Source organism: Lepisma saccharinum, chromosome 25 (genome assembly GCF_977018435.1).
Source record: "Lepisma saccharinum chromosome 25, izLepSacc3.1, whole genome shotgun sequence".
NCBI lineage: Eukaryota > Metazoa > Arthropoda > Insecta > Zygentoma > Lepismatidae > Lepisma > Lepisma saccharinum.
The window spans coordinates 8,637,944-8,659,132 of record NC_139253.1 but is presented as its reverse complement, the minus strand read 5'-3'; the positions used below and the strand labels follow the sequence as shown (position 1 = coordinate 8,659,132).

At 35.3% G+C, this 21,189-nt stretch overlaps 1 protein-coding gene across 3 annotated transcripts in view; it reads right to left on the bottom strand.

Annotated features, from left to right (window-relative positions):
* The window catches only part of LOC145978603 (endothelin-converting enzyme homolog), a 117,374-nt gene that overhangs the window by 21,642 nt on the left and 74,543 nt on the right, over positions 1-21,189 (bottom strand). For all 3 annotated transcript variants that reach the window (XM_083111321.1, XM_083111320.1, XM_083111322.1), the window contains exons 16-18: positions 17,969-18,017; positions 15,811-15,878; positions 130-254 (exon numbers count right to left, since the gene is read on the bottom strand). In XM_083111321.1, the coding sequence (XP_082967447.1) occupies positions 130-254; positions 15,811-15,878; positions 17,969-18,017 (242 nt within the window). The remainder of the gene's footprint in view (positions 1-129; positions 255-15,810; positions 15,879-17,968; positions 18,018-21,189) is intronic.

The window sequence follows — 21,189 nt, the reverse complement described above, 5'->3', positions numbered from 1 at the left end:
GTTCCATTAGCAATGTAGAAAAGTGCTGATGTTGTTGTTCAATAGGAAGTGTCTGTCATGATGTAAATGAACAATTAGGAATTAAGCAGTGAGTGATGATTGCTTTAGATTTATATTGAATATACTTACGTGGTCGTTCCCTATTTTGAACTTAGCATATTGCTGTACAAAACAATTCGCTCTCTCTACGTATTCGTTGACTGTAGTTTTGTTCCACCAATCTCTCTCTTTGCCATTTTTGTCATATTTCCTGCCTGCAAAGAGAAGTAAAATACACGTAGTTATAGAAATTGGTACATTAGAATAGGTTTCTAATATCGTATTCAGAAAATGCTAACTTTAATGGAAGAATGGATACCAGGTACTGGCAGGAAATAAGACTAGTAGGTTAATATGGATCATTCATATTTTCGATAAAGTAGTGGGAAAGGCCATATTATAAACTCGAGAAATGAGGAGGTGTTTTGACTGAATAGAAATATTTAAAACTAAGGCAAAATGTCTATAAAATTTTATTGTTACTGTGTAAAACCTATGATTTTTTTAAAAAAAGCTTCCGAGAAAAGAGGACCCTCTCAAATTGATGTGGCTAAACTTGAATTTGCCAAAATTATTGTTTATAAATTTGTTAAAAATATGGCTTTTCTCGATATTGTTTTAACCACACTTAAAACTAAGCTAAGATGCTCTTATGAGTTTTTTGATTATAGTGTCTAACTCAAGATTTCCCGTAAAAAGTATAACTCCTCGGGAATTTCCCGTAAAAAGTATAACTCCTCGGGAAATTCCCGTAAAAAGTATAATTCCACGGGAATTTCCCGTAAAAACAAAATTCTCGGGAATTTCCCGTTTTTCTTTTCTTCTCAGACCGAGTTTAGCTACATCTATAAAAAGCTGGATCTAACTATAATAGTTAATATTGTGAGAATTGTTGAAGAGTACAGACGTGTTGTTCCAGTGCTCCTCATATTATAGTTCTGTTTGGTTTGATATACTGAATTTCTTATTATTTATATTAAACATATATCTTATATATTGAACAAGGATCTTATATTTTATATAAAAGAGTCTGATATTTGTTACATCTAGTTGTAATTAGTTTATATTTAGAGTTTTGACCTGCTGCTGTTGCAATCTGTTTCTGTGTGTTATATAAGATCAATACGCATTAGGTCACTGCCACCGACATGCATGTTTGTGCATGCAATTGAGAAAGGTTAGTGTTTCAGTAGGTCGCTGCTTTTCTGTCGATCCATACTTATTCCACCTTCGTGCATGTAAGCTATATTGGCATTACAATTTGTCTTAGTTTTATTAAGTATAAAATTTTGATTTGAAACCCGAGAAATTTGATATAATAAACCGAGGATAAAAATTAATAATATTAACATATTAAATATATACAATAATTATATAAAGTACACTCCTGAACCCAATTCATATTATATATTAAATATAGAGATTTAATTTGAACCCCAAGAAATTTTATAACTAATAACAAAAATGCCAAATCAAAAATATTGTAATCAATGCAATAAAAATATATCTAGCCATAATTGGACTAGACACCAAAAGAATTGTGATCCAGGCAAATATAGAACTCCCACAAAAATGTGTCCAAAATGCCATAGAAAATATAGTCTGGAATATTTCTTATATAAACATAAAAATAATTGTTCTGCACAGTTTCCTACTTTATCACATCCATCTACATCTTCATCTGGTCTAAAAAGAAAACTTGAAACCCCTATTAATTATAAACCAGCAAAGCAGGCACGCTATGCACCTATTCATAGTAGTTTTAATGGTGAACTAAGTGATTACCGTTTTATATCAGAGCCAAAATGTGATATTGAGAATTTTTTGAATAATATAAATTCTGATGTGCAGGATATTCTAAATAAGCAAAATAACTCTTATAAATTATCTTTCAAATTATTTACACAATATAAGAAAGCAAATGGAACAAAATTTACACACCCCCACATAACAGAAACTGTAGTTATATATTCAAATACCAATTTAAACAAAATAATAAGTAGTTTGATAGAGCAATTAATTATTAAACACTCTGAATTTGCGGCAAAATAATCTGGATGGAGTTTATGTGGAAGTCCACACAAGTTATATATTAATATTTCTAAATTTAACCCACTACAAGGTTTGACATATGTGCCATTACCTGCCAATATTAAAAATAAAAGAGCCGTGGTTAACATGGAAAATAATGATCAGAAATGATTTTTGTGGTGTATTTTAGCTGCTTTGTATCCAGTTTTAAGGAATCCACAAAGAATAAGTTATTATAAAAAATATGAACACGATTTTGATAACGCAATGGAGGGCTTAGAATATCCAATGTATGTTCAGAATATTGATAAATTTGAAAAAAAGGCCAGAGATATCAATGGTAGACCATTATCTATTAATGTATTTATTTGTTCTACTGGTCGTGGCAATTGCCTGATAGAACCTCTCAGAATTAGTACACTTGATGATGAATCTGCTATTCCGATTGATTTACTCTTAATTGAGGGGGATGGCACATATCATTACACTTTGATACATAATCTTGAAGCTTTAGTAAGAAAACAAGTAAATAAATCTAATACAATATTTAAGTTGTGCCGAAGATGTTTAACTGTATTTGATGGTAAAAAATTAGTAAATGGGGTTCGTGAACGTAACACAGAAATTGCTAAAAACAAGTTAGTTGAACATTTAAGATATTGTGGGAATCATAAACCAGTTCATATGGTAATGCCTATGCCAAGTGAAAATGCCAATTTTAAAAAATTTGAAGCCTTGTTGGAACACCCAGCATATATAGTTTGTGATTTTAAGTCAAACCTCAAACCTCTTGCATTCTGCAGTGCAGATCCTGATGAATCTTCAATTACATCATATCAATTACATGAACCTTCTAGTTTTTGTTATATAATTATACGGGATGGTGTTGCTAGTGAACCACAATTATACATGGGATCAAATGCTATCAAAGAATTTGCACATAGAATAGAAAATGAGTGCCATGACATAGCATCTAATATTTTATTAAAATCAAGACCTATGATGCCTTTAACAGAAGAACAAATTGAAAATTTCAATAATGCAGAAAAATGCCCGATATGTGATTTTAAATTTTCAAATACAAATATCAAGGTGAAACACCATTCCCATACAAGTGGTAAATTTTTAATGGCACTGTGTAATAATTGTAATATTAAGATCCAGAGACCAAAATTTGTCCCGATATTTTGCCATGGTGCATCTAATTATGATTTTCATCACTTGATCAGGTACGAGGGGTTTGACAAGCAGAATTTAAATATTTTAGCAGAAAATGATGAGAAATATATATCTATTAGCAAGATAATTAAAGTTAATAGTGTTTCCATTCACTTAAGATTTCTTGATTCATATAGAATTTTGTCGGCTAGCTTGGCTACTCTGGCCAGTCAATTATCAGATGATCAATTTAAAATTACTTGTGATATGTTTCCAAATCAGGACTTGAAATTAATTAGGCGAAAAGGTGTATACCCATATGATTATGTTACTGATTTTTCTAAATTTGATGAGTGTTCTCTGCCACCACAAAAAGCATTTTATAGTAAACTCAGGGCATCCGAAATTACTGATGAAGATTATCACCCTGCCAAGTTGATGTGGGACAACTTAAAATGCCAGACATTTGGTGATTATCATAAAGCATATTTAAAACTTGATGTCACTCTTTTAGCCGATATACTTCAGGCATTTAGAAAATCTTCCATGAAAAATTATAAACTAGATCCAATTTATTTTTGTAGTGCCCCAGGTCTAGCATGGTCTGCAATGTTTTTTTAAAACTAAAATGCAATTAAATTTAATCCAAGATCAAGATATGTATCTATTTATGGAACAGTGTATAAGAGGAGGGATGGTGCAATGCTCTCAGAGATATGCCAGGGCTAATAACAAATATATTTCTAATTATGATCCAGAATTGCCATCAAATTATATACTTTATGTGGATGCCAATAATTTCTATGGTCACGCTATGATGGATAAATTGCCATATGCAGGACTTGAGTGGGTTGAAAATTTTAATATTGGGGATCTTCAGGATTTTGATGACAGTCACTATGGTCTATTCTTAGAAGTTGATCTGATAATTCCTGAAAATTTACACAATAAGTTTTCTGATCTGCCCCCAATTCCTGAGGTTAAGTGTTCACCTAATTCTAAACAAAAGAAATTGATGATGACTTTGGAATCAAAACAGGATTATGTAATATATTACAAAAACCTTCAGTTTTTGATGCATCATGGTGTTAAAGTAATTAAGGTTGGGAAAGTTTTGAGGTTCAGGCACTCAAGATGGTTAAAACCATATATTGATACGAACACCGAGCTTCGAACATCTGCAGTAAGCCAATTTGATAAAACTTTGTTTAAATTAATGGTAAATTCAGTATATGGCAAAACAATAGAAAATGTTAGAAAGCATAGTGATGTTAAATTAGTTACCGACCCCAGCCGGAGCAAACAATTAGTGGCAAAGCCGAATTTTAATTATAGAAGAATTTATGATGAGAATATGGCACTTTTTAATATGAAGAAAACAAAAATTAAGTTTGATAAACCTATTTATGTAGGGGCGGTGATATTAGAATTGGCAAAATTACATATGTTAAAACTTTATTATGATGTGTTGAAACCTTTTTATGGTAATAGTATAAAATTAATGTATATGGATACAGATAGTTTTATTCTTGATATTCAAACAGAAGATGTTTATAAAGATATATCACATCCTGAATTAATTAAATATTTTGATACCAGTGAACATTCAAAAATTCAACCCCACAACAAAAAGGTGCCTGGCAAGTTAAAAGATGAGACACTTGGTGATGTTATTGTAGGATTTGCTGGGTTAAGGGCCAAGATGTATAGTTTTAAAACATGTAGTGGTGGTGTTACTAAAAAAGCCAAGGGCGTTGGTAGAGTAATTGTAGATAAAGAACTTGAATTTAAAGATGATGAAGATTGTCTTAAATCAGATAGGTTAATTAGAACATCCGAATGTAGAATCCAGAGTGTGGATCATTTGTTGACCACAAATATTGTAAGAAAAGTGGCTCTGGACCCACATGACGATAAGAGATGTATTTTATCATGTGGCGTACATACTCTACCATGGGGGCATTATAACTTGAGAAGTGGTAATCAATGCCCAATTACAGAGCATGATTTGAAATAAATAAAACATGCCAATGAACTTATTTCGTTTTAAAAAACAAGATATTATGGACCTGCCGACACCAGCACCCTCTCCTGATATAATATCTAAACTAACTGGTTTGCTAATTATTCATCTCAATAGCATACTTACAGATGTTGATGATAAAACAGGTAAAACATTATACATATTTAACAATAATTTAAACCATTACCAATTACCTATAGGTGGTCAATTACAATTTATTACAACTCCCGAGGGTGATGTTAAAATTTCAGTAGGGAGAAATATTTATAGAATTAAGCACTCAAACATGGTTTATGGTACTGTATATACCGTCTCTGCCGGTGATTGTTTATATATTGAGGTCCCGGGATATTATGACAAACTTATACCTTTTTTTTATAGAATTAAGAATTAGATATTCAATAATAAATAACCCCTAAAATAAAATAAAAATAAATATGCCTAATGATATATTTGGCCATACAAGGCGCGAAGATCACAGTGATGAGATTTTGATGCTTGATGTCAGAGTGAAAAAATTAAGAAGTGATTTACAAGTTTTACAAAGCACACTCAATGCCAGTCTTCAACTAGAAATTACAAATTTACAATCACAATGCATGGACCCTCTTCTTAAAATTGATTCAGAACTTAAATTATTGCTTCAAAAATATACTGATTTGGCAACATTGGATAATTTTCAAAATTTAGAGGAGGCTGTAGCGACTCTTCAAACCAAATTAAAAACTCAGAATACCAACTCTGAACAATTAAAAAAGCAACTAGAAGAGCAAATTGGTAGTGTCCAGGCACAACTCCAAACAATTGTCAAAAGCATAAAATCACAAGAAGATTTTGATCTAGTAATTTCCACTCTAAAAGAACAAATTCAATCACTACAGATACCTAATCTGGACACCTTGAACAATGCCATATCCGAGGTTAAAGAAAAAATTGAGACACTTGAAACTTTTATGAACAACTTACCATCTTCTGATGCTCTAAGTGCTATAACTCGTAGTGTAGCTAACATCAAACTGCAACTTGAGACATATGAAGATTTTGGAAAAATTCAGAGTACCATAACCCACCTTGAAGGTACCATAGCAGCAGTACAAAGTGATCTGACAAATGTACAAGAAACTCTAGAATCCCGCTTGCCTGGTATTGTAGACACTCTTGTTAGTGTCCAGCAACAGATCACTAAACTTGAAAACCTCAACACCGAATCTGAGCTATCTCATTTTCATCACTTGATCGATGATATCCAAACAAAACTTGAAATTTTACAACAATCGACACCTACTCAGGCAGACATATCCTTGCTCCAAGATGCTATGCGTAGTGTGGCTGACGCTGGTGAATTAAATAGTGTTAAATTAGCACTTGAATCTTTGCAGAATACTGTAGCAAATCTGCCTACATCTCAGGAACTTAAAAATATTAAAAGATCAATAAATCGCATACTAAAATCAGAAGATATCAAGAATATCCAGACAGAGATCAAACAACTTACTCATACAGTGGCCACTCTTCCAACTAATCAACATATTAATGAACTGCATGCTTTATTTGAGGATATCAGAAGACAAGTCCATGATCTTACTGCCCAAAATTCTAAATTGGCAGTTGTTGAAAATTTACAGCAAATTGTAGCTAATATTAAGCAACAGCTAGGGACCATGGAATCCAACCAAGCAAATACTCTGTCTGTTTTTGCCACCCAGCTTCAAGAAATTGTGCAACAATACAAAAAACTTGCTGTAGACATAAGAATAAAACCAGGCCACGATGAGATTGTTAGGACTATCAACGAGCATCTTGAATCTGTAACAAGTAGATTGCTTACAGCAGAAAGAGAAATAACTGGCCTAATCGAGAATCCTAAGCATACAGTAATTCTTGAATTAAACAGTATCCCTAATAATGAATATGATTCACCATTTACACCAGGTGGGAAACTGTATAAACTATCCCCTGCACAATTTTATTACCAGTTTTTTGTTGGAGGCACACTTAGACCAATCAAAATTAAATATTGGTTACAACCACAGGCACATCACTACCCTACCTTGTCAATAACAATTGCTGAGAACAAACCAAAAATCACTAAAATAGAGTTAGAAGATTTTACAGATCCCAATACATTAGAAACATCTTATGCCGAAGATGATGGATCTCTGGAATTTAAAATACAAATAGGAGACAAATTATATTTAGAAAATCCTGTAGTATCTGCTGCTGAACACTCTATAGTTGCAATATTCTTATTTACATACCATGTCTAGACAAATTATTGTTGATGAATTACACAAACCAGCTAGACGTAACTATAAGCGACTGCCAGTGGTTACAAAAGGCATAGATGATTTATGGCAGTGTGACTTGGTGGAAATAGCAAGTGGACAGCTGAAAAACTTAGACAAGGTCAACAAAGGATACAAGTATATACTTACTGTAATAGATACATTTTCAAAATTTGCCTGGGCATTGCCGCTCAAATCTAAGACTGGAAAATGTGTTACAGAAGCCTTCAGGACAATTATTAATCAGAGTGGAAGATCACCCCGCTATCTACAAACAGATAATGGCAAAGAATTCTATAATTTGATGTTCCAACAATTTATTAAAAGCCGGTCAATAAAACATTACTCGAGTTACAGTGATCTCAAGGCCTCTATTGTAGAAAGATTTAACAGAACTCTAAAAAATCATATGTATAAACAATTTACCCTTCAAGGTAATTATAAATGGATTACTATTCTACCAGAACTTCTAGATAAATATAATAATTCAGTTCACACTACAATTAACATGAGACCCTCTGAGGTAACTTCATCTGATGAGCAGAAATTGATCAGTACTGTTTTACTATCCTAGATACCAACCAACAACAAAAAAACCTAAATACAAAATTGGTGATCAAGTAAGAATTAGCAAATATAAGCACTTATTCAAAAGAGGTTTTACAAGAAACTGGAGTACCGAATTATTTACAGTGGTTCAAGTTAAACCTGGGGCTCGTAATACATATATAATAAAAGATCACCGAGGTGAAATTCTCAAAGGCAGGTTTTATGAAGAAGAACTTAACAAAACTAAACAGCCAGACACATATCTCATAGAAAAAGTCATTCGCAAAAAAGGCAACAAAATACTGGTCAAATGGCTAGGTCTCCCAGAACACAGTTGGATCGAGGCAGACAAAGTGATATTATGAACACCTGGGATGTTATAAAAAGACTACCAGATCCTGAACAGGAGAATAAGAGAAATGGCCAGCTGCTGCCTGATAATATTAGATGTCTTATTGTTGGGCCATCGGCCTGTGGTAAAACTACACTAATGATTGATAATTTTTTATTGGCACCCAACTGGTTAGACTGGAAAAACAGGCACTTGTATGTCTTTTCTAAGAGTTTAGAACAATTAAAATACCAGCAGTTGATGAAGATATATGATGGATTGGATATAGCCACTTTTGAATCAGATGTTAAACCACTCCATGAATGTCTCGATAACTCTGTTGTTGTATTTGATGATATTATATTAGAAAACCAAAACAAGGTTAGAAATTTTTTTACACAGGGCCGACACAAAAACATAGATTGCTTCTACCTGGCACAGACTTTTTCTAAAATACCAAAACAATTGATAAGAGACAACAGCAATTTTATATGTGTATTTCATCAAGACCATACCAACCTCAAACACATACATGATGAATATGTAGGTGGCGACTTGAGCCACAATAATTTTTCTAAGTTTTGCAGTAGGTGCTGGAACCAGGACAGTTATGGGTTTGTCACAATTGATATGACAAGAAAACCTAATAGTGGTAAATATAGAAATAAAATAAACAATTTTCTAGACATTGAAACATATAAAAATAACCATGAAACGACCAATTATTGATGATCTTAAATTAAGAGATTATCTTGTAAAAAGATTTAAGGGATGGAAAGTAGAAAACCGAGGTATCTATGAACAACACAAGCGCACAGAACAACCGATTATTGATGCTATTAGTGAATTAGGTAAAAATATCAAAACTGTTACAGAACAAAATCAAAATTTGATCACAGAACTTGTACCTGTAGCTGCTAGGAACATATTAGATTATCCAATCACCCCACTTTCTAGTATTCATACTCCTAGTCCTATTGCTCCTCGAAGAATTGAAGCTACTCTGGATCCTATTGAATTGGGTCTTCTTGCTCAAAAATATTTAAGCACACCTAAAGACAACAAAGATGAGGTCTTTGGCTTATATGCTGACACAGAGCGTGATGGTAGCATCATACATAGAATTGGCAATTTTAGGGTAACATTTATGGGAGATGATCTAATAGTATATTCAGAATCTCATCTTGGAGAAAAAGGTGGTTTTGTTAAATATCCCGGCACACCTGGATTATGGGAATTGATGACTCGGAAGAGACCTGGCAACTATACAGATCAAGATTATGAGCATTACAAAGAAATATTAATAAAATCAGATGCACTATACCAGAACAATGATCCCACACAAAAAAGAGTCAAATCTAGCAGTGGAGCAAAATACAACAATTTAATCAAACCCATATGGTCACAGATCAAGACAGGTAGTGGGATCAAACAGTACAACACCTTGCCTAAAGAATTTGTGTGGGTTGATGATGTCAGGAAACTTGTAGATAGATTGCTAGTCATAGCTGGGGAAGAAAATGCTGGTAATCACAATTTTTACAATGAAAAGGTTGGAATTATGGACATGATAAGCACCAAATTGTCTAATTTTATAGTTAATGACACTAAGGGCATTGGATATCTTATAAAAATTATTAATACTTTACCACCTAAATTTTGGAATATCTCCGAGGGTCGGGGGCTAGTTAATGACATTATAAACAAGTTGCCATTTTAACTACACATACCAGGCTATCAATATTGTGGCCCCGGTACCAAACTAGATCATCGATTAAACAGAGTTGACCCTGGTGTTAATCCTCTAGATGCTGCTTGCAGAGACCATGACATAGCATACAACACACATACCGATCTTGACAAGCGACATGTGGCAGACAAAAAATTAGAAGATGCTGCATTTGGTAGATTTGTAAGCAAAAATGCTTCTTTGGGTGAGAGAATAGCAGCATTGGGGACTACCATAGCTATGAACACTAAACAAAAACTGGGGTGGGGGTTGTAATATATTAAGTAAATTAGCTACAATTTAATTGAGGTAGTTAATCCCAGAATATGTATATAATAAACCCAAAAAATGAAGGCCAAAGGTGTTATGTATCAGATACCTTATGCAGGTCTTAAATCTCTTAAAACTATTGATAGTCTTCTAACCAAAAAACAGCGCAAGAAGAAAAGTTCTTGTCTTGCCAAGGGACATGGTATGAAATTATTACTTAGTACCCCACAATTAAAAAAATTACAGCAATCTAGAAAAAAATCACATATAGGTGGATTTATATTTAGTATCCCAGCTATTTTAGCAGCATTGGGGGCCGTGGGGAGCTTGGCTGGGGGATCGGCTGCCATAGCAAAAACAGTAATAGATGCCAAGAAAAATAAGGCAGAATTAGATGAACAAAAGCGCCATAATTTGGCTATGGAAAAACAAGGCAAAGGTGTTAAGAAAGTTATGAATAAGTTAAAAAAAAACAAGAGCCGCTTACCAACCAAGATATTGAAACTTTAATCAAACCACTGGGCATCAAAAATTTTAGAGGAGTATACATGTCCGATTTTTTACCAGAACAACCACTCAAAAAAGAGTGTGGCATAGTTAATTTGGATAAGTTCAAAAATCAGGGCACTCACTGGATTTGTTATCTTAAATATTTAAACAATGAGGCATTTGTGTTTGATTCATTTGGAGGTGTTCCACCTGAGAATTTAGTAAAATATCTAAAATCAACTAATCTTTATTATAATAATACCCGTATTCAAAATTTCAAAGATATTAATTGTGGACATTTGTGTTTATCTGTTCTTAAATATCTATCTCAAATAAATAAACCATCAATTGAAAATTTTCAAAAAGCCTTGTGGTATCTAAAACATCATGGGGGTATTCCATCTTACCAGCCAAAATTCAATATTGAAACTCAAACTACATGATGATATAGTATATCCCAAAACAATAGCTCTCAGAGCATTCTATGGCATGTATTTGATCCCTAATATTACACACCACAACAACAAAATTGCAGTTGGTGACCAAAAAAATGTCATCACTCCAGGGCAGTATAATTTGCCTACTTTAAATGCTCAGTTACCCAGAGGTATATTGTTAACTCAAAATTCTGTCACTCACAGAGTAGAAATTGTGTCTGCTACAGAAAAAGTAGATCTGGGTACTATAGGAGAACTATTGGGATTCGAAAACAACACAACACTTGAACCAGCCATTAAACACACTGCTATTAATATACCTAAATTCTTAGCCATAGAAACTCTAAATATTCACTGTAATGTGGCCGAGGGTATGATCACCAAATCAAATGGTATTGGCACTCACAAACAAACTGGCATCATTGCAACATTTAAACCTAACTCTGAATTCATGGAACCGATCATCTATACTCCATCACCAACATTATATTTTCCTGTGTGCCATAATAGAATCGACTACATTGAGTTGATGGTCACTAATGAAAAAGAAGAATTAGTTGACTTTGCTGGAGCCACAACAACCGCTATCATAGAAATTAATATTTAAATAAAAATACATACAAAAAATAAATAAATAAATAAATAAATAAAATGGAAAATATTGAGAGTTATGAGTTACAATCATTCCCTCCAAACCGGAGGACCTTTGCAAATTTAAATCAACCCAACACAGAGATTGAGGTTGACCTTGATGTAGGAGATGGATTTATACACCCTCACAGAGCAGACCTATATATTAAATTTGATGTTGTAAAACTCGATGGTACAGATTATCCGGCTAACTCAAATATAAGATTGGTAGACAATTTTGTGCCACATTTGTTCTCTGAAATTGAGATTAGAAAGAATGGTGTTGTTATAAACAGAGTAGATTATCCTGGTATTACTTCCACAGCATTGGCCACACTAAAATTATCCAAGACCGAGGCCTCATACTACAAAATAGGTGGATTTGAAGCTGGTGATAAAATAATATCTAAGAGTCACACAGTACTGTTTCCTATGCGCTTGTTGCCTGGATTTTTCTCAGATTACAAAGATATTATGTGGAAGGGTGGTTTAAGAATTACATTTAGAAGATCTGCCAATGATAATAATGCTTTGATGAGGCAGCGTTGCCCAATACCTTACCTGATGAAGGCAAATGCCTTATTCAGACTATGGAGCTAAGAATTCCAGTAGTTGAATATGAGGCCAGTTATTATCTTAAATACAAAGCAGATATTCTAAAAAATCCACAGGTTCCTTTACAATTTTATACATATCAATGTGTACAGAAGCCCGCCACTGGTACCTATTATGAGTTTGATGCTACAAATTCATTCTCCAGTATACAATATGACATGCCAGATTTTGTGGTGGTACTGTTTCAGACTGGAAGACACAATAATCAGGAAAAAAATTCAAGTAGATTTGATAACTGCAACATCAAAAACATATATCTTAAAAATGGCAGAAATGAGGTGTTCCCCAGAGAAAGTTATAATTTAGACATGTCCAAGGATGATTTCCTTAAATTATATGAGGCATTTTCAGCTTACAAAAGGGTTACAATTGGGAATACTGACATGTATTACTCACCAGATGAATTTAAAACACAGAGACCCATGTTTGTTATCAACACCTCAAAAAGAAAACAAGTTGTGGTTAATGACAGGACAAACATTAAAATTATCTGTGAATTCCATGAAACACTTCCTGATGATACCATATGTAGTGTTATTCTTATAGGTGAAAAATCATATGTTTATGATGTAAGAAATGAAAGAGTCACAGAGCAATTCTAGAAGACTTTTGCATATTATATTGTCTTAGTATTAGATAAACAAGTTGGACCTGGTATCCAATTAAAATATTCAAGTTATCATATTAATACTTTAAACTTAAACTAGAAATAATTAGAAATAAACCAGAAATAAATATATATAAATATGGGTATATGTGTAGATAGGTATGTGTATGTGTGGGTATGTGTAGGTGTGTGTAGGTGGGTATGCGTGGGTGTATGTAGGTGTGGCAGTGTGTGAGCATCTTAGCTTAGTTTTAAGTGTGGTTAAAGCAATATCGAGAAAAGCCATATTTTTAACAAATTTATAAACAATAATTTTGGCAAATTCAAGTTTAGTTACATCAATTTGAGAGGGTCCTCTTTTCTCGGAAGCTTTTTTTTAAAAAAAAATCATAGGTTTTACACAGTAACAATAAAATTTTATAGACATTTTGCCTTAGTTTTAAATATTTCTATTCAGTCAAAACACCTCCTCATTTCTCGAGTTTATAATATGGCCTTTCCCACTACTCGATAACTTATAAAGACTGCTAGGAGAGGGCAGGGCTGCAGGGCACACTTAGTTACAAGTACCAGTGCCATTCGGACACTTTTAAGCAGTGTTCGCAAAGTTGCGTCTTAAAACTCACTGACTTACAGTTACTTGGTTTAAAAATATATGAGTTGAATTAGTTATTTTAAGAAGTAACATGTGTTTCTGGTACCTAATACCAATCTCCATATATTTATATTATTACACCAAATAAAAAAGGACGGACTATCAAGGAGTCCGCTTTGCTTGAGTGATTTTAATTCGAAATATCGTTCTCATTGCAATTAAACGTGGATATTCTAAATTTAGCATGCAACAACGCCTAGCATCCTTGCCTTAGGCGGCGCCACGAAATCCCTTTTACCCTAGCATCCAGGGTCTACACATAATTAGAAACAGACTTGCCAAGTTCAGCTCTTTCCTCACGTTACAACTTTTCAAGTTAACAATTTAAGTGTCGTAAAGTAACTGTAAAGGTAATTGTTAATAACGTTACTTATATTGCAAAGAAGTAACCCTATTACAGTTACAGCTTCTTACTTCTAAAAGTAGCTAGTTGAAGTTACAATTCTTCAAAATAGTCGCTTGTAACTGTGTTACAACTAACTAAAGGCACGGCCATGAAATTAGGCGGGTGGCCGAATTTCGCGCTGTTGCCACGTCGGAGCACAACCCCGTGTGTTCGGAGGTTGAAGAGAATGAAATATCTCGTTGTAGAGTTGTTCTTTGTAATCCATGTGATACAAACTGATAGTATTTGCTCGAAAGGTCAGGGATAACATCTGTATTCCCCGGAGAGAGGTCGGTATGACGTACGAACTGGGCAACGCAGCCCGGTTGACGTTGCCACACAGTGCGCGGGAACTAGCTCCTTTTGTCCCGCCCTCGCTTTGCTTTTCCCATATGTGGCACCAGCGCAATTCTGCCCAGGCGCCTATTTTCATGGCCGTGCTTTTAGTTACTTACAAACACTGCTTTTTAGGAAAGAAAAATGCCAGAGGAGCTCTGTCAAATAGAATTTTCCTCGCTGAATTTAAATATCCAGTCGGAATTTTTTCACAATCCACGGTTTCAATATCCTGTGACGAAGCTTTTTTTTACATCTATATGCCACGACACGATGCATAGAAATTAATAATTTTGTCTTCTATCTCTAGAGGTTTTTCAATGTATTTTCCCCAACTGTATTACAGTACTTGGAGGTTGTTCTTTGACGATTCCAAAACTACTTTGAAGACTGTCCTTTAGCAAAATGGAGAAGTCGTTAGTTTATGAACAATTTGATCTGTTAAACAGAGTTCAAAAATCAGTATGAAGGTCATTTAAAGGTGTTAGGCAAATTTCAGTGGGAAATATAAACATTTGAAGTACCGAGACTTGGTATGTGAACTCTTACAATCATTTAAAGATATGGCGTGTAATCAGAGTTGAGAAATAAATCGCAAAGAAAGTCTTTCTATTTATCGTGTAAAATAACAGTAATAATACATGATAACCTGTGGTGGTGCAAGATCATCCAACCAGTTAAGGGATGATATGTGGTCAGCACGACGAAGTCGTTCTTGTAGGTTTTCTTGACCGGGTTACACTACTCGTTCCTAGCTCCCCAGTTTCCTCACAATGGTGGTGGCCACCGGTCCCATACCCTGGCCGAAATCTCAGGAGAACAGTTGCTACGTTTCTCCCAGGAGACCCGAACCTCCGTCCCGTAGCTGGAGCCCAAAGCATGACACGTTAAACCTCACGGCTACGGTGGAGGACTGTAGCACGAAATACGTACAAAAATGTAAATGCGTTGATAACGTGTAAAATACGTTGGCCGCTACATAGGCATGCGTTCGAGCCAAATGAAGGCACTGGTTCCAGTGCATAATTATTTGTTACGGAAGTTTGTGTGAATTGAAACATTACACAATTAGCTAGAATAATCTTCATATTCTATAGTCGGTACTTGGGAAACAGAAGCCTCGTTCCCATGCCAAAATCATTACTTTAATATTAATAATAACAACGATAATAACAATTCGATATCAGTGTATTGAAATAACGTAGAGCTCTTGTATTTTTCAAAGTCGTAGCTTGACCTACCTTCGTTGTCGAATCCGTGAGTAAGTTCATGTCCCAAGATGGACCCAATGACTCCATAGTTAAGTGCTCTGAAATAAATGACAAAGACTTCAATTATGATATCTCACTTCAAACATCATGTTCAGTATCTCAGGGTAAGTTCCCTTACTCACATAGTATATTTTGAACCGGTCATCAACGAACCTTCGTTCTAAACTTTATTCAATGGAAATACTTAATAGATGAGAATTGTTAAGAAGGAGTTGAAAATTGAGACGAAAATCTCCATAAACTAAAGAGGAACATTATCATATTCAGTATGACACGAAGCGTGCTTACCCACTGGTTAATAAATTAATCATACCGAGGCTTCAGGAAAAGATGAAACGTAAAATCAGACATGAACTTAAATTTAATTTTAAAAATTAACATTTTCTCACATCTATCCGTAAAGCAAATTCGGTTCCCATCTAGCTTTCTACAGTATAATTTGATCGTTTCAACTCTGTTCCACTATCTTAAAGTATAAATAACAAAATCTATAAATAAAAGCTGAAGACAGTTTACAAAAACTCACTAACTACATGTAGTAAGTAAGGAGAGAGTTCAGAAAGTAGAGAACTACACTGAGAATTTATGTGCACTAAAACTAGCAAAAATATACATGCAGATATGCCGTAAAGTATGCACTAAAATATGGAAAATAAAAATTAACATGATGGCGATTATGAAAACAATTCTACAAATATCCTATAGAATAAGACGAAGAAGTAATTCTGTAACACAATATGTGAAGTTATCAATTTTTACTGAAAACCTTATATGAAAACAATTTACAATAATTCGTGTTGCTATATTCAACTAAAACGTTTCAAGGTCAAGCTTCAGTCTCTCGCACTAGGCTGAGAAAAATTCTAACATTGCATGACTTAAAAGCGGAGAATTTCATGTTGGGAACTTCAGATTGTTTCGGCTGGAAAATGAATATACAGCGTGTAACAAAAGTCCGGGAACACTTTAAAAAAATTATTGTAGCCAAAAGAGTAGCATTTCAAAGTGACAAAGTACATCATTTCAAAGAGTAAAGTTGTAAGTTTTTTTTCTCATTGCAGGTGTTACGTGTAGTTCCATATATCGTCGCTAGGTGGCGTCATAGTCAAGATGGCGCTTCCTGAAGCTGAGAAGGCTTTCTGCGTGCTAGAATTTGACAAAACAAAGAGTGCAACGGATGTCCAACGAAAATTTAGAATGAAGTACGGGAAAGCAGCACCAACCAGGAAGGCAATCTACAATTGTGCCTGTTTACTTTCCCATTTGTATGAAATGTTGCCTCGTCCGAAAAAAATATCAAATTCCACCAAAGCATCATCTTTGACCTCCAATGCACAGCAAAACTGGAATCGCTGGTCTTTGTCTTTAGGATATAACTTTTGTACTAACTGTAGTCTGTACGGTTTCATGTTTAATTTTTTCCTCAAAACCCGCCACACAGTCATTGTTGACATTTCCAACTCACGTGAAGCTCTGCGTATAGATTTTCTCGGACTCCTTGTGAAAGTTTCTTTCACTCGCTGAATGTCATTTTCACTCACACCTGGCCGACCACTTCTCTTCTTGACACACAAACACCCAGTTTCAACAAACTTTACATGCCAATTGTAGATTGCCTTCCTGGTTGGTGATGCTTTCCCGTACTTCATCCTAAATTTTCGTTGGACATTCGTTGCCCTCTTTGTTTTGTCAAATTCTAGCACGCAGAAAGCCTTCTCAGCTTCAGAAAGCGTCATCTTGATTATGACGCCACCTAGCGACGATATATGGAACTACATGTAACACCTGCAATGAGAAAAAAAAACTTACAACTTACTCTTTGAAATGATGTAATTTGTCACTTTGAAATGCTACTCTTTTGGCTACAATAATTGTTTTAAAGTGTTCCCGGACTTTTGTTACACGCTGTATATTCATTTTCTAGCCGAAACAATGTGAAGTTCCCAACATGAAATTCTCCGCTTTTAAGTCATGCAATGTTAGAATTATTCCCCCAATCAAGTGATTAGTTGGACCCAGGACTTAGTTGCACGTAAAATTATCATTCTATCCAAAACACGAACTTTATGAACTTCACTCGTATTTATTGAAATTTGACAATTACAAGAGCTATCAGAAAATTACTTACTGGAGACCCAAACCGTAAAATGGATAGTTAAGAATTCCTATTGGAATTGCTGGAATACAAAATCATAGAAATTATTAAAATTATTCTAGTATTTCTTTCAGTTTTATGATTATATTTTCTAGAAAGAACTCATGGACAAAAAAGACTTAAAAGCTGTTAGGTCCAAAATAAGAGATTGAATCGACTTATGTTTATATTTCTAGTCATTGCAAACATTAAGACTATTAATCAATTATCATAGGAATTTTTTTTTTTAATAAAAATTAATTATATGAAGGGGTCGGGTTTAAAACATGGTAAGTGACATTTTGGTTATTTTTGAGTTACGAAGTAAAATGTGCCATCCTTCAATTTTCGAGTGAAATTGCCACGTCATACAATTTGCATTGGACTCAGTGAAGCCTTCTGAAACTGGTAAACACAACACGAAAACAATTTATATACAGTATAGCTTCTAATAACCTTTTTTCCTAATGAACTCAGAAATTACCAAAATGTCACCATGTTTTACACATATTATAATATTACTATTCTTTCAGACAATTTTTATTTCTCTGTAGAAAGTATATTATAATGAGATTGTGATTGAAATAAAACATTATGAAAGTCTCTTGCGAAACGCCCTTCCTTGCCCGGGAAAACAAAATGCTACCACTACCTAGATAGAGGCGGCAAAATCTCCCTCGGACAAGTGAAATAGCGTAACGGTCCAGGTTGAGTTCGTGTATAGGGACCGGTGACCAACAGTGCATAGCGATTAGCCATATCAAACATAACATATACTTTCCATTACCACCTCTTTTACCTGTAGCCGGAAAGCGGCTAGTTGCACACCTGAAAATCACGGGTAGCGACATGCGTACGAAATGATATTGCCCAAAATTAACATGAAAAATAAAAGTATATTCTATTCATAACACAACAAAAATCAATTTGGTACATCTGCCCCTCTTTCGCTCATACATTCACTCACAGAATCAATCTTTTTGGGGCACATCAACAAAAAGATACATACAATGTACAGGTTTTTGACGACGAGCCCTAATTATTGCATTCGCATTTATTTTTACATTAACTTTTGTCTAATCAGGTCATTTGCGAATTTTGCTCCAGTGCTACTCAAATCACTAGCCAGCCCTTACTTAAGTTCATCTTTAAAAAAATATAGGTCGGTGCGGTGACAATACATTATTTGTCCAGCATAAACAAAAGCGTCTCAACAGCAATTACGCTCACGTGGGCGGACATTTTCCTTTTACTTGATCTCACGTGGTTCCAAACCTAACAATAACCTCCGTTGAGTGACGCAAACATATACTCTCTAGCAGGCGGAACTTCAACACTTTGCCGCGACGAACAATTCATATTACCAGGCAAATACTTTAACGAATAATCACATACGCGACCTGACGTAGCTAGCAGCGACACAGCTCTGACACATAAAAATGAACAAACCTCAAATAGATTAAACAATTAAGCGGGCGGCGCTTTACTCTAGTAGTACGCACTTTAAACAAATACAAAAGGAGCACAAAACAACAGCGAATTTAAGATCATTAAGAAAAAATCACAAGAAATAAGTAAAATTGACATGAGACAAATAAATTACAAATGATAAGCGCAATGGGAGTTTGGTATGAAGTTTCGAGTTGTGTGGGCGTTTTCAAAATGTTGATGAATTTCTAGGGCGTTCTCTAAAATATCAATCGAGCCGGTACGTGTCGACATTCATACAGATGAATACATTACCACCTCTCAGGTTCCAAGGTGCATCCTGGCGTCTTCATGAGCGATTGAAATCACTTAGTATGCACACGAAAGGTTTTCCTATTCTTCCTCGGTCGCGACGACGAAGATGCGAAGAGCGTTCATGCATCTGGTTCCTCGGCGTCTCTTCCTCTCGGGATCGGTGAACATCTCCATGGTCTGGCGCGATTCGGACGTCCGCATCTGGGAGGTGGGCGGTCGTTCTTGGCTCGTCGGCGTCTTCTCCATCACCGTCGGACGATCTCAAGCGTCGGGACGTCAACATGGCGGCGTTCGACATCTCTCTCTCTCTCTCTCTGTGGCGGCTGGTAGGCATCAGGCGAAGTAGATCGGGTTTCTTGGCATGTTGTAGGCAATGGTCAGTGTCTCGTCTGGCATCGGGCGAGCCGGGGGTAACCCCTCTCCTCTTCTCAATTCCGTTAGCCCGCCATAATTTTTGATGTTCCTTGTTTCACAAAAACTATAAACGGCGCAAGATTATAACGGAAACACAGTCTCGCTTCAACTTTCTCCAGCCGTTGAGGTAAGCGCACTCGTTTCGACTTATTGCCTATCACACACTGATGTTCGCGAAACAAAAGAAAGTCCACTGTATACGGAGAGGTGGCACGGAGGTGCTCTCGCTACAAGAATCGCGGTAAAACTGTGTGTCGAAAAAGCATGTCCTTCGTTTTATCCGGGTTTCGAAAAAGGACGCTCGGCGGTCGTTGAAGGGACGCTTCCGGAGAGGTCATTCCACTTCGCTTCATTGTCTCCCAGGCTGGACAGGGTCGTGCTTGAGGTTTGGTTCCTACGGATTAAGCTCCCGTCTCGCTGGCGTCCAGAGCTCAACTGCAATCTGTGCCCATAAACCGATCGATTATAACCAACTCGATCTGGCATCCGTAATTCTTGCTTGATCGCGACGAAACTCCACACATCCGTCCTTGTATACCTGTTGCTGCGCTGGTAAAAATTTCACATAAATATGACCGCTGGAACCCGAGATATTTAAATGGTTGTCGTTAAGGTCGAATTTCCTAAGCTTTAGACGCATAACGTGACCTTTCAGGAGCTCGCCCGTCAGACTCGCGACTTTCTCCTTCCTCCCGTTGGCTTGGCATATCAAATATATATACATACAAATAAAGACACTCAACACCTTGATTAAACACATTTTTTACGGCTAATGGTTAGAATAATAATAATAACGAGGCAGGTCGACGGTAAATCTGACTGTCACACTCTAACTGGTCAATTTATTCACGAGAACAAATCCTGACTTCTCACAATTCTAGTTGCCTCTGCTGCAACTACAAGTGCTATTTATCATAGAATTGTGAATGGCAATGATTTGAACATACACATATGTGTGTCGGAGGAATAGGAGGAGGAGGGGATTGATGTGTAGGTTATCTGTGTATATAGTTGACATTTTTTTCTGTCTGTATTGTATGATAAAGTGACTTGTGTTA